Source organism: Ammodytes marinus (assembly GCF_949987685.1).
Source record: "Ammodytes marinus genome assembly, chromosome: 11".
NCBI classification, from domain to species: Eukaryota; Metazoa; Chordata; class Actinopteri; order Uranoscopiformes; family Ammodytidae; genus Ammodytes; species Ammodytes marinus.
In genome coordinates, this window is record NC_137215.1 from 11980038 (window position 1) to 11995008 (window position 14971).

Sequence of the window (14971 nt, forward strand, 5' to 3'; positions counted from 1 at the left end):
CATTCTCCCCTGATTGTTTCATGATTTGTTTCCTGGGGGCAAAGTGGAATCAGCTTTCGACAAGAGTGTTTGCCTAAAGTTGTTGAACACTTTATGCTTAATCTCCGCAGCATCCTCACCGCGTGGGTGAATTGACAAGGCGATTAAATAGTCTGCACATGCATTTGTGCGAGAAACCAGGACTAGTTCACACCTGTCTGACTGTTTTGGTGGGCCATTATTCCCACAAGGCGTCTTGGCAGAATCCTCAGCGTGTATAACCAATGCGCCTTGTTATGATTTTACTTCCAACGCTGGCGGATTTTTCCTAACATCCTCTGCCCAAAGAAACGTTTAACAGCCGCCCCTCCTCTACCCGGGCACACATGGCGCGCTCACAATGCCAGTTCAAGTTCACATTGCAAGCCATAGGGGAAACAAGAGCGAGAGAGTGAAAGTACAAGGAGACGAAAATCTCAACTGTTTGTGGGGTTATGGGGTTGGTTTGGTGAGAGACCAACTATTCCGTGTTATGTCTCCTCACAAGCCGCTATTATAGGCTTGTTGTTGTGAGTAGACCCATATGCACTGAAGTCCTCGTTAATGACAAAGTGTGGGCTCTGAGCTGCCTGCGTAATTGACCTTCACGCGCCAGACGTTGTAGTCAACAAGGTGCGACTGATCCCTGGCATTTACAGAAAGCAGGCAGACAGCTCACACACTCTTTGTGTACACGTTTCATATTTACACTCCAATTAGAGCCGCCCGGGCCTATGCTACAAGAAAATTTATTGATGGAAAATAAAATCCCTTTGCTGTTGTTTCATGTCATCAAAAGAAAATAGTTCCCCACCCAGTCACATGTGAACCCAACATCAGGTAAATTATCGCCTATTAGCTGTCAAAGAAGACCTTTGAAGTCGACATGTATGTGAATTATTGTGTAGCCTATTGTTATGCATATTACCTTTTCCCCAAAACAAAAAGCATGTGCCAGATAAAGGTAGGACTTTACAAATATTGCACAACAAGTATGCCACTATATAGGCTGCTGTTAGGATAGTGAATACCATGAAGTCGAACGTGCGAAATCTACCAACTGAAAAATCTATAAGAGGGAAATAATTCAAGCTACTAATGAAAAAAAACTTTTTTTTAAAGTTTTTTTTCTAAACGAATAGCTCGGGCAGCAGACTGGATGGGAGTTGGAGGTGTTGCAAGGCTGAAGCTGTTCAAACAAAGTGTCTTCTTTCAACGCCCGTTTCCAGTTGTGTGTTTTTATTCTCTCTCTCTCTCTCTCCGCCAAACACTACGGCACTCTTGTTCTCCTCAGTCGAGCGCGGAAAGATAAGGTGTCATCACTTGAACATCAAGGTTCCCGGTTGGGAAAAGCGCGAATGAATTTCGCCCAACTTTGCCTGTAATGGCCACATGCTTCAGCCTCTTGACTAGTGTTGTTTTTACAAAGCACCGGATCAAGTGTCGATATTTTCATTTACCCCCCCTCCACTCTCTCTTGTTGTCAATTTGATATCGACAATAATGACTTTGGTGAACTTCGACCTCAAGGCATTACAATTTAAAAAAACGCCCATTTATATTATCAAAATTGAGTATAAATGGGCGTTACATAAAACACAATTACCCAACGTTATTTTTTACACAGTTTCTACTTATCCTACACACAAAAAAAATTAAAAGTTTTCTGCCTCATTTCACATATTTCCTTTTCTAGACTAAATTCTTGCATTTTCATTTTAACTGCACAAGTCTGCAGAAATGACTGGGGCGAAACAGATAGTTTTCATTCCTAACGACTTCCCTTGCAGCGTTTATGATTAGATGGAAGATAATCCCAGGGTATCGACCCGTGCACGCGCGCAGATAGCCCACACATAAAGAACAACATCCCTTTCCTCGGAATGGACATATGTGTCAAAGACTATAGCGCATGATTTTTGGCAATGCTATACATTTCCCTAAGGTTTTTTTTTTTAGAAACTGGTGGATCAGTGCACATTCAACAGGTCAGAGCAAATAGTCAAGCATGTGTATTGGTTTTACCGCAGCCGTTCAGATACAGTCGTGTAATTAGACCTAAGCATTAATAATCATCAGTCAAAGGCTGAATCTTTAGAAAAGTCGCAAACATTATCAGGTGAACAAACCGTCTGTGATTGTGTGAAGATTGACATTTGCCTGCAGCTAGAGAGGGAATATTTTTTTGCTTTAAATATTCTAAAAATGTCACCCAGCTTGAATAGTTAAAAAAAAGAAGAAGATAAGGAGTTGCCCCTTGGGAGACAAACTATATTAAACAGAATGGAACCACAAAAAATGACAATATTCATTCAGAATCAAAGAAATCCTCGATTTTTAATCCATGTATTTCTTTTTTTTCTTTTATTGTAAAGGGTATATGAAACTATAGGTGAATCGTTTTATGTTTAATCATGTATCGCAAAGTTTACATGCAGTCTCTTTCCAAATGAAAATGCAAATAATGATAATAATATCAAGAGATTAAGATATTTATCTTATCACTGCTCTCATAAAACAATTGAGAATATCATACCCCCTCATCCCTCCCACTGCCCTCCAAAAAAAAAAAAAAAATGCTTATGGCTCGCTTTAAAAAAAATCCTGTAAACAAAAAGGCGATGGGGTGCCTTTAACTCGACTCTGCTGATATATCTAAACCCCTAAAATAACAACGGTAATAAGAATTAAGACATTTTATTGTTATTGTTTTCAACAATATAACATGTTGCGTTATTACATTCAGGTAAAATACTTATTTTTTTCCATTTTTTAAACGTTTTCTTTTTCTTTAACCTACAACGACCTAGATCCGCCTCTCCTTGCACCACCACTGCAAAAAATTATCCGTCTTAACAAGTCACATAATCGTTACTATTATAATTTCCCAAGGCGAATTCTACAGAAAATATGGCAATACGTTGAGAATGTGTTCCTGTTTGTAAAGTTTATTTGGAAAATGTCTTAAGTGTTCTGCAGCGACACTTCACAAAACAAGTTTAATTTGGGGACAAGTGGCAGTTTTTTCCCCACTTGTTTGAACAGGCTTTGAATGGTTGAATACGAGACTAAATGATTTGTTACGGTGGCTGTTTTCGCAGTGTTTTCCAGTCTGTGTGCTGTTCGCTTTGACGCAAGTGCTTGAAGCTTCTCTCGCGCCACATCGTAAATTACTTTTCCAAAAAGTGTTGCATTCTGTCCCCCCTTCCGTGGCGGTTTGTTTTAAGAGCCGAGGTCCACTAGATTAGAAGACATAGGGTTCAGTATGGTGTCATGGTGCAATGAGTGGTGATGGTGCACAGAGTCTGGACCACTTGGTACCGGGATGGCGCTTGGGCCCGGCGGAGGCGCCAGGCCGTGCAGGGACTGTAAACCGGTTGAGCCGAATGGCATGGCCGGGCTCGAAGACGTGTGGTCCGGCGTCCCCGAAGGCGTTTTGTCGTCGTCCGAGCTCCCCAATAGAGATTTATTTCCATTCATGGAAGAATTCAATGGGTTGTGACTATTGGAGTTCTCATTGTTTTCTCTAAGAACACAAACAAAAAAGGGCATCAGTTGTTAGCACATATTTTTTTTAACTATTAGAAAACTATCAGTTGTTGAAGAAACACACACACACACACACACACACACACACACACGCGCGCGCGCGCTTGTGTACTGTGTACTGCAGTAATTAGGCTAAACGTTTAGCCTATACTATAGCCGTGATAAGCATCATTGGGCCCTATATATTTAAATGGTAGCCTAATAGTCTCATGATTTATTAATGCACCGATGCGCACGTGTGCAGCAGATGTAGACAACAAGTAAGTCATGGAAATAATTAAAGGCAATCGTTCAATTCACAAGTCGTGCAGAGTTAAATGGGAGTATATGAGCAGTGACTGAAAACATTAGCCTGATACAAATTGTAGCTGCAGTATCTGTGTTGATGGAAAAATCAATTCATCCAGAGTGACCTGTAAGAAAGCTCTGCCACGTCTGAATAAGTGAAAGGTCTAATCATTGCTGAACATGTGATTGTTGCATAGGCTATGGTTCATGTGTTTGCAGTGGTGAGTGAGCGAGGCTTTTCTCAGTGGGAAGACATGATTTACGTGTAGCTTTCAGCCCGAATTAGTGGCCAGAGGGTGAAAGAAGACACCAGGCCAGCGAACACCTGACTAACACACGCCTGTCTGTGTAATTTCCAAACTTTGAAATGTACAAAACTACTACTAATGCCAACCTGGCTGATATGGCGCCTACAAAGCCCTCCACTTCAATCCACCGACAAAAAACACACTCTTAAACATGTTATGTTATATACATCTGCTCTGAGTTACAAACTTAGTAGTTGTTGTTTTTTTCTCTGATGCTAATTTAAAGTCAAATGTAATGTTATAATAAGTGTGATTAAAACATAAATGTAGGGTAAATGCAACTTTTATAGCCTTGTAATTTACCTGACAACAGGCCTTTCATTTTCTCCCTTTCAACTTTTACGCACGGCTCACCGAATCACACAGTGAGATTTATTAAATTAAGCAAAAAGTAAGAAAAAGTGACTGCTTCTAATATAATTCCCCACCAATAAACACATGTGGAGGGATCTGAATTAATTGGTCAATTAGAGGAAATATATAATATTATTGGCCACTGCTATACATTTCCAGATGTAGGTCAGCAAATCACATTGCATAGGCGCACTGAAGTAACAATACGTTGTGCCGAAACATATATTTCTTTTTCTGTTGTTGCTTGATATCAAAACCATAAAAATATCACAAGGTTTAGTGTCTTAATCTTGACTCTTACCTCTCCTTTGCCTCCGCTGCTCGGTCTCGCTGCCGTCGGTTTTTGAACCAGTTGCTGACCTGCGTGGTGGTGAGTCCCGTGGCCTCGGCCAACTCTCTTTTCTCCCGCGGAGACGGGTAGGGATTGTGGGTGTACCACTCCCGCAGCACGCTCCGGCTCTTCTCCTTGAAGCAGTAGCTCGTCTCCTCGCCGTCCCAGATGGAACGAGGCAGGGGGAACTTTCTCCGGACGCGGTACTTCCCCACGGCGCCGAGCGGGCGGCCTCTCAGCTTCTCCGCCTCGATGTAGTGCGCTTTGAGCCACAGCTGCTGCAGCTTCGGATGGTTGTGTGGCGAGAACTGATGGCTCTCCAGGATCTTGTAGAGCTCTCGAAAGTTCCCCCGGTGGAAGGCGACCACGGCTTTCGCTTTGAGCACGCTCTCATTTTTGTGGAGGTGTTCGCACGCCGGCAGGGACCAAAGGAAGCGCCCGAGCCGCTCGATGTTCCCCCCTTGTTGGAGGACTTCGCAGACACACGCCACTTGTTCTTGCGTAAAACCAAACGTCGGAAGCATGGACATGGCGACAACGTCAATCAATGCAGATTATATTGTGCCTTACTTCCACGTCTTCCCTCTCAGCCTCACATTAAAATCAAAACGCATGTAAGTCCACAAGCGACAAAAAGGTCCTCAGAAGAGCAGTCTAAAACTAAAAAAAAAACAGCCCAAGGTGAGGTAAAATCCAACTGCGTATTGTGAAATAAACTCAAGTCCATTCAGCCATGCAAAACCCCAGGCGGAAAATCCTCATAAAGTTGGTGGGAAAGAGAGAAAGTTGCTACTCCTTCCACCGTCCGCCTGCACCTTTTCTACGCCGTTTCAACATAACCTACTCCCGGAGACCGGGTTCGCTGGCTCGTTTTAATAATATTATTCTAAGTTGGCAAGACAAGCGATTATATGAGCTCTGATTGGTCGGTTATCTGACCCGGGGATGGCGAGGATAAGACAATACCCTTAGTCAAATTATTTGCCATGGTTACGCCGTCACTCAAGTAACCCGATATGCTTTGAGGTGGCTCCCTGGCAAAGTCAACCCGATTGTTCCCCTCACGACTAGCCCGCCTACCAACAGACATATTGCTCAGATTTTTCTTTTAGAACTGTTTTTTCCCTTTCGCTCACTTTGACAGACACCTCGGGCAGCCAAAGAGCGTGGAGCTGGGGTGTGTTTGTGTGGAGAAGGAGAGCAGCACCGGTCCCGCAGCTGGGGGAATGATGGCGCCAGAGCGCACAGAGCCCACGCTGAAGTATGTCTTCATGCCTCTAGCGGCTCTCACAAATCAATCCAGACGTCCACGACGCCTGGAACTACTAGAGTTAGTCGCTTCATAATTTCATACAAGTGAAATGACAATCAACTGCCGACAACAAGGAATGCAGTGTTTCATGAAAAGTTGGCAAAAAACAACCCTAACCTGACTTGTTTATGACGGCAAAAAATAATTAAAAATAATTAAATAATACAACAAATACACTAGTTCTGTCGGAGAGGGCAGCTATTGCTTTTTTCTCACCTGCAACTAATTTATATAAAAGTTGTAAACAATTAATTTGTAAAAAGAAATGTATGCAGAGTAGGTTTACAGGTGAATAGAACTCCAGCCTCCAAGTTAGCCTACATTACTGAAAATAGGCTGCATGTCTTTAAATGTAACAATAAATAAGCTCTAAATTAAAAAAGACTTCAAACAGAAAAAAGTATAGAAATAAGGTTTGAAAAGCAATTTGTCTAAAAAATAAACAAAAATAAATAATGCGCCCTTTTTTATTCCCAATGGAGTTTAAAGAGTGTCTGTTGGTTTATTAAAAACGAGCTAATTTAAGACATTTTAAAATCTAATTGGTTATTAATAGGCTATGGCATTGTTGTAGGCTATTCATGATCCCACAGGGAATATTATATTTCTGTGTGCACGTCTTTACATGTTGCTCTAGAATTTTAATTAAAAAAAGGACAGGGATAAGGTTGATTATTTATTGCATGTTATGACATAGATCATAATGATGAATCCAGCGGTATCTGAATGAGGGCTGAGGCAGTGAGGGCACGAGCGCACAGCATGACAAACAATGGTGTAAGGTGTGCAGCCGGTCTAATGGTGAAATGAAGGCTTCGCGTGTGCAGCAGTGCTGGGATTTTTTTTTCGGGACTCGAGAGCGGAGGAGAGGAGTCTTGTCGCGGGCAACAGCGGAGAAGAAACACGGCATCAACCAGCAAGACGCACACACACAACCGGTGAGGCAAAACTTTCCGTTTAAGTATTGAAGTCATGATCTGGCTGACACGGTTTAGTGCAACAGCGGAGGCGGATGATGGAAGTCAGAGATGATCAGAATCACAAGCAGGATTAGAAGATAAGATTTAGAGAACCGCCATGAGAAATCATTCCATTATGACCAATAGGATTAAAGGGTGAGGGGGAAAACAAAAGAGAGGATGAGGGAAACAGTGAGAGAATGGATTTTGGGGGGTGAAGTGAGTGAGGGAGGTTTTATATGATTCACAGAGGAGAAAGTGATGAGTGGTATATAATGAAATGACTAGTTTTTTTTGTTTCCCGATGGAAAACTTCTGCTTTCCAGACTGAAGCTTAGAGAAAAGTGGTAACAGTTTGATGAGATCAAAAACAACACACAGGCATTATATGGTTTGTTGTGGGTTTGGCCAGGTATACAGTGACTCGTGTGTCATTGTGTGTTATTGACTGCTGTGCTGGACCAGACGATTGACCAGTTGGTAGATCACAGATTCCTATCGCCTCACCATGGGACCTGTTCATTAGAGACACGATTGACAGTTACACTGACAGTTACACTCGGTATCACTTCACTCGACACAGCTGCCACGCACGCACGCACGCGTGCACGCACACACACGCGCGCGTCTGTCTTATCTTGCAGACCTGTTTCAGCAGCGTTAATGTCATAACTTCAAACTTGCATAAACCAAAAAAAATCCTAAATATTTCACTTCAGAGAGAAAAAAGGAAGGAAAACGTCAAAGGTTAACATCTATATATATTTCAATTTCAGCGTATTAGTATTATGATAATTATTATTTCTTCATTTTAATAGTATTAATTTGTTATGTGCAGATATGTGCATAACTCATAAATATTTCATAGAACGAACTGCAAATAAGTACCAGCAGCACAGATACAGTCATAACAACTTGCAAGGATGCAAAAAACAAACAAAAAATCTCAGGGGTATAAGAATAAAATGTTGTCATCTGATGACTCGGTTCAAGGCCAATTAGTCAATATTCCTCTGCTGTACAGGCCGGTTTGAAACGAGATATCTCGCCAGGTCGTGGCTGTTTGTAAATTATTATTAGTGTAATTTAGAATTTAGTTCATCACCAGAGTTAAGGAGTTTTGTAAGAAGAGCATGATCCGTGTTTCCGTGTTGTGTTCTCCCTCTGTTTAATAAATTGACTTGGGTTTCGCCCGAAGCGCAGTTCAGAGAGTATTACGGCATTAAGCTGACTGATGGTAATCGTCGGGGGACCGGGGCTCGCCTGAAATGGATAGTGAGAAAAACAAGGAGGCGATTTAACCTAATATTCATATACAGCTCATTAGCGTAAATCCCATAATTCCACAAAAAACGAATGAGTTTTCTTCCCACAAAGTATATACAATAAAAACTAGATAATAATAGTCACACTATATAAAATAATTGTATTATAATTAAACCTGTCAAATATACAATGAAATCCATTTTTTTACGTGTTTCAATTTGTTGACTTTGATTCAGACAGCGCATGAAAATCGGAGGAAGCTCGAGAAGGCAAGGGAGAGGCCATGAGAGAAAATATGAGCGTGCGTAAACACAGTTTGACAGACGTGACATTTTGAACCGATTTAAGATAAAAACTTATCTCCTTCCATCTAACACACACACACACACACACACACACACACACACACACACACACACACACACACACACACACACACACACACACACACACACACACACACACACACACACACACACACACACACACCTAAAAAGCTCTCCCACTGGTGAAAGAGGGGCTGCAATTACACTCACAGTGGTCACACTATTTTCCAGCGAGGTTATGTATCGTCTCATTTTTTAAAGTTGCATATCAAAGGCCATTCATATGTGCGTTATAAAGTGTAGCCTATTCATTTATCTGCACAACTTAAGACGCCGAAACATGTTACCGTTATTGCAAATAAAATGTAGCATACAGACGAGCTGCTTTGGTTCAACTATTAGTATTATTGTATTATTAGTCAAATTAGACACCTCACTTATCTTTAAATGTTGGCAACTGAAACTGAGAACTGAACCTGTTTTATCCGCAACTAACTTTGCCCTTAACCATTTGGATTATTTTGATGGTGCGAAGATGAAACCAAAATAGGCGCTAGGGTCCAAAAGAAGCTCCAGATGGGGAGTATGTTTTTTTTATGGTGAGATGACACACTGCATGAACATGGATGTTATAAAAAAGGTTGATATCACACAACTTTGCTGTTAGATCATGTCAACTAGTTAATTTTAGGCTATCATATCATATGTAGGCTATCCTGTTTTAATCACAATCCCTGCCTAGCATAACATCAAGAATCTTTTTTTTTAGTTGCCACATGTCACGTGAAAAAGTTTAAATTAATCCCCGAAGAAACTGCCCCACTCAACTCTACACCAAACCGAGTCTCACAGACTAACGTGTAATAGTTCTGAGTCTGGGATGAGACACCTGCTCAGTCTTTGCCCATAGGTAAACATGTGATATACAGATACCTAAAGTGCGTCCAATTACAAAGTTCTAACCAATCATTTAAACTCAAATTCAAGAGCGCGCATTCAATTGTGAATACAAATAGAACGCATTTTGGTCTGTTCCGGAGCAGAACTGCATGGGTGTGTCGTGCGTGCACCGGCAGTGATGAGGCGAATCGGAATAGGGGTCCCGTGTCGGGCCCTTGACAATGTTTGTAAATCACTTGTTTCCACGGATCAGTTTGATCAGAGGACTCGGGCTCTGAAACGGTCATTATTACGGCCGCTGATGAATGGAGATCGCGTTTCCCCTAATAGCCAAGCCCCTATTTTCACAACCTCCCACCGCTCACCTCGGCCGCTCTCCACCACGACCTGCACTAATTGAGCTGATTACTGCAAGATGTGTGTTTTGGTGTGTGTTGCAATGCGGCTGTATACCGGAGGGGACGTGCATGGCTTTTGTTCTGTAGGACTGCTACACGCACTGACCTGAGACACGCGCAACAAGGGGTTGATGAGTAACATTCTTTCGGACAGACATCCAAATGTCGAGCTAAAAGAGAGAGAGAGAGAGAGAGAGCGAGAGAGAGAGAGAGAGAGAGAGAGAGAGAGAGAGAGAGAGAGAGAAATTATTAAAGCCAGAACCTCTGTGTCTATACCGGTTAAAGGGATATGAATGAGGGCCTATCCAATAATTGGTTGTTTACATCTATCTTGTTACCCCAGAGGGCAGGGCTAGGCCTATAGTAGATTTCAATAAACCGCACATATAGGCTAGAAGCAGGGAGGGGTGGGGATGCAGGGGATGGGCAAAGTTGTGTGTGCAGGGGATGGGCAAAGTTGTGTGTGTGTGTGTGTGTGTGTGTGTGTGTGTGTGTGTGTTGGGTGGAGGTCTTGCCTTTATTTACAGAAAGCTATATGTCCGGTTGGCAGGTTCATCAGATTGGACGGTATACATTTCAGGCCCACAGTAGAAGCAATTTCACGGTTGGCGGTTGAAACGTCAGTCAAGGATCACCTTTTAGTTGATGATCATCACTAAACACCAGCATAAACAAAATCATTGAGAAAAGATAATACCTTTCTATGTATGTTCTTGACATACTTCCGTGCAGCCTATAATAGCATCAGCCTCTGAATTGAGTTTTAAAGTGGTTTAGTAACATACATGTAACACACAGCTTCAACCAGCTGTAAACATATTAGGCTACCTAATCAACTAAATATAATATTTCTGCTTATATGGTTTGATTGTATAGAACCAATATCAGATTTATTTTTTATATTTTCAACTATCCAAAACTTTAAATGGCAAGCAAAACAACCAGCGTTACTGGATCCTTTTACTCTTGTTCAAAGTGGAATGGTTTATCATGCAAGACAATAATAAACTCTCCCTCTCTTTTGAAACCATGTACAATGTAATTAAATATGGGGTTCATAGTTGCTTTGTGCAGGAAGATCCACCAAGGATAACACTGAGGTAGCTGGATGCTCTATTATTATACTTGATAAACTACCTGGAAAATACACAATAAGATTATTGAACGGCTATAGAGGACTAAATCCCATACACTTATCAATAACTTGCAGGTTAGCTGTTCCCAGCAAATAGAAAGCTTCCTGAAGTCGAACTTTCCAAATTGCAACCTGGACATTTTCTGGAGCCAAGACGACAAATTTAAAAAAGTCTGCAGTAAAACACAGGCTCTGATCTCAAGCAGTTTCATTTAAAAAAGCTTTAACCAGCCAACACACACTGCTGTGGAACAAACTGAAGCTGGCCTGGGCACTGGAGCAAACAGCAACAAGTGTCTGTTTCTCTGCAAAGCTGGTTATTGGAGCTGATGAGTAGCAGTGTGTGTGTGTGTGTGTGTGTGTGTGTGTGTGTGTGTGTGTGTGTGTGTGTGTGTGTGTGTGCGTGTGTGTGTGTGTGTTCTATAGACAGCGGACAGCAAGAGAAAGTGGGAGCAAGCGTGATGCTTGCTGCTGAGCTTAATTTATTCGATCAATCACTCCATTTGATTCCTGTTTATTTTCAGGAGTCGTACGGTCATTTCAGACGCACACTGAGCCCTTTATGCACTGCCAAGGCGTATCCCCTCAACCACTAAGGCCGTATAGTATGCATTGGGCTATAATTTGGAGAGGAGAAGGGTTCCAGCACTTCTCAGATATTTCACGGTTCCTTACCTTTATGGTGAAATCCCCTCAGACCTGCCTCTCGTCAAACCCGCAGTGTGCAGACTCGCAGGTATATGAGCTTCACACATACACTGATTTATGTCAACGCTGTGGGCTTGCGTTAAATGACTGCAAACACACTCCAGTGTGGAATTATGTATTATCATTTACAATTTGGCAAATGGTGCACATGGCAAAGTCTGCAGCCTCTCCGTGCATGCATTTTCTTTTACATAGTCCCGTAGGCGGTATGCTGTTAGATTTCGTCCCCCTAAAACCATTTATACCTTCAAATATAGCCCTTTTTACTACCTACTTTCTGTTTAGTCTGATTAATACTTTTTACTAACTAGCTTTGTCCTGAGTATTTTGATACAGCAAGCAACGAAGAAACCGCCATGGGACCAGTACGTAGGATCAGATAAACCTCAGCCTGTTTTGCATCAAAGTAGACAGAAGGCATATCATTTTATCAGGGTATCATTTGCTTCTGATCATGTCACATTTGAAATATGAAATAAATGCCTCTTTCTGCCCGAAACATGAGGGAAGAGTTTGACCCACCCCTAAAACATTTTTTTTAAGAAGTTGACTATGATGCCACAATGTTATTATAACGTGAATAAGACCAGATCTTGGATCAGAAGTTATTTTGGAAAATGGTTTTAACACAAAAGTCAAATGACATCCGGGACAGCCCTGCAGTTAAAGAACAGCTTGTACAGTATATCCGCTTGTTAATTTACCATAGCGCTGATAAGTAGGTTTATACTTTGATTAAAGAAAATGTGTGATTTTTTTTATCTGAGAATTATCTTTAAGACAATCCTGGGGACTTCAGTATCCTGCCTAGTATAGTATTCCTTTACACACAGACAGTACATCCAAACTTTTTACTATAGCAAAAGTCTGTAGCATCGCTTAATGTTTTTCCCTTATGCAACATTCTCCAATTTTTTTTGTTGGTAAGTGCTGGAACTCATACGTCAGGAAAGAATTTATTAAACGCGACCCGCAGTAATTAGCAATGTGCTAATGCTTGAATTTGTATCCATTCCTGTATGCAGGGTTTTTACAACACTTGGTGGTTTCACTTGAAACACGGGCTTGACCCGGTGTCACTGGCCATATGGGCAGTAAATAGTTCCAAGATAGAGTCAGTGGTTGTAGTGATACTGCACTGGAGAGAAACTGACTTATAAATCATACTACATGGTGCTTTAATGGCATGAAGACGATTGAGAACTAAGTTTTGGTAATGTGAGTGGGTTCTTTGATTTCCTGTGTCTTGATACATTGGTTTGAAGAGTTTTACTGTGTGTGTGTGTGTGTGTGTGTGTGTGTGTGTGTGTGTGTGTGTGTGTGTGTGTGTGTGTGTGTGTGTGTGTGTGTGTGTGGGTTAAAAACAGCTGCAGTCTTTTAGCATAAATGCTCAAATTTATTTCTATCAATATATTCTATGTCAGTGTGATGTTATTTTATCATGAATATAATGTCAACATCATAAACATGATTGCAATTGATAGCGAGAGCTAGTATTTTGACAATGATACAATGTTCTTTGCACTATAGCATACAGGACCTATGGTACCACTGAAGATTTAATAGACACTGTACCCACCTACACAATCCCGCCTTCAAGCAACCATGAGTATTGGTTCCGAACGATAGTTTCAATGTCACATGGATAAATGAGGTTTCATTGGTCGTTTAATGCTACCCAGAAACAAGGAAAAAGCAGGGGACCATCAAAGTCAATAGGATACATCATTCGGGAACCATGAATGTCTGTGCTAAAAATTCTTGTGCCGATCCATCTTGTATACGTTTAGACATTTTACAGGATAAGTGATGTCAGGAGGAGCTAGTGATGTCAGAGGAGTCAGAAAATATCAAAAGGATCACAAGAAGTCATTGTGTTTCATCCTCTGGGCACCATGAATGTCTGTACTTATTACTCTAAATAGTAGTATAATAGTTATAAATTGTTGTGATATTTCAGTCTGCATCAGAGTGGTGGGCCGACTGTCAGACTAACATTGCCATCCCTCGATCCATGCTGCTAGCACAAAGGATTCTCGCAAACCATCTAATTCTTATTTCCAAAAAACACAAGTTCCTTTGAGTTGGGGAGTAATTCATGCTGTCGTCACAGCACAAGACCACCCCAAAAAGAGGTGTATCCTTCCGACCAGCGCACGTCTTTACAATACAACTCTTACTCATATCTTTTCACAGCTTTTTATGTGCGCTATGCATTAGTTATCCAATCCCTGCAAACTCCATGTACACTCTAATGCTGCCAAGAAATCCCATTAATACTGTGTCTACTTTCATCGTCTTAATGACTTCTCTCTCATTAAACCAAACCATCCATCACACTTGATGCTGTACTCTGCTCTCGATTGGGCATATTATGAGATATTGTGAAGATGAAGGCTCGAGTGTTTGCTTTGTAAATAGAAGGGTGGCATGGTGTATCGCTCATTTGTTTTTATATGGAAGAATTGGATTTCATGATTGCTTTTTAATTCCGCCTGCAGGGTATATTAAACGCCTGCAAACCTCTGAGCACTTTGTTCAGGAAACTAACAATTATAGTCAATCTGAGCACATGGCAACCACAGCTATTTGAGAGCAAAGATGGGGCTTAGGCTGAGGAACCGCCTCATCATGCATCATTACCCTTTACTAAGGTTTGGGTTCTCCATATAGTTTATGCCGGGGATTTAACATATTCCAGTTTAAAACTTTTCTCTTCGAGGCCGGAGTCTATATCATTACGTTTTTATTTACAGATAATAATATTTGGATGTAAAAAATATCCCTTGCTTAACTTATTGTTCCTGTAATCAGTTTGAGCCGGTGTTCAGTAAAGAGCTCACATGACAGAGTTTAAATGTATATGAATGTCGGAATATGAACTGTATATTGTTTACATTAAAGTAAAACATAAAACGTACTTGCGTCTTCCCTGCCCAAATGTATTCAGCTGGTCCCTGAATCAAATCCTCTTTGACCTCTTGACCTTCATCAGCTTTAAATTTGTCAGCCATCACTTGCCAAAACTCTTATATCCTAAATATGTTGAGAAACATAATGTTGCGAAGAGCAGCCTTTTTTTTATCAACATAATGAAGATATATTTATGTAGAATACAG

The 14971-nt window shown here is 41.2% G+C and overlaps 1 protein-coding gene across 1 annotated transcript; it reads right to left on the bottom strand.

Moving 5' to 3' along the window:
* Positions 1–2614: 2614 nt before the first annotated feature.
* Positions 2615–5479, bottom strand: six2a (SIX homeobox 2a). The gene is made up of 2 exons (XM_080036896.1): positions 4819–5479; positions 2615–3544 (listed from the first exon to the last, which is right to left on the bottom strand). The coding sequence occupies exons 1-2, from the start codon at positions 5376–5378 to the stop codon at positions 3241–3243; spliced, it is 864 nt and encodes a 287-aa protein (XP_079893022.1). The 5' UTR covers positions 5379–5479; the 3' UTR covers positions 2615–3240.
* Positions 5480–14971: the final 9492 nt, after the last annotated feature.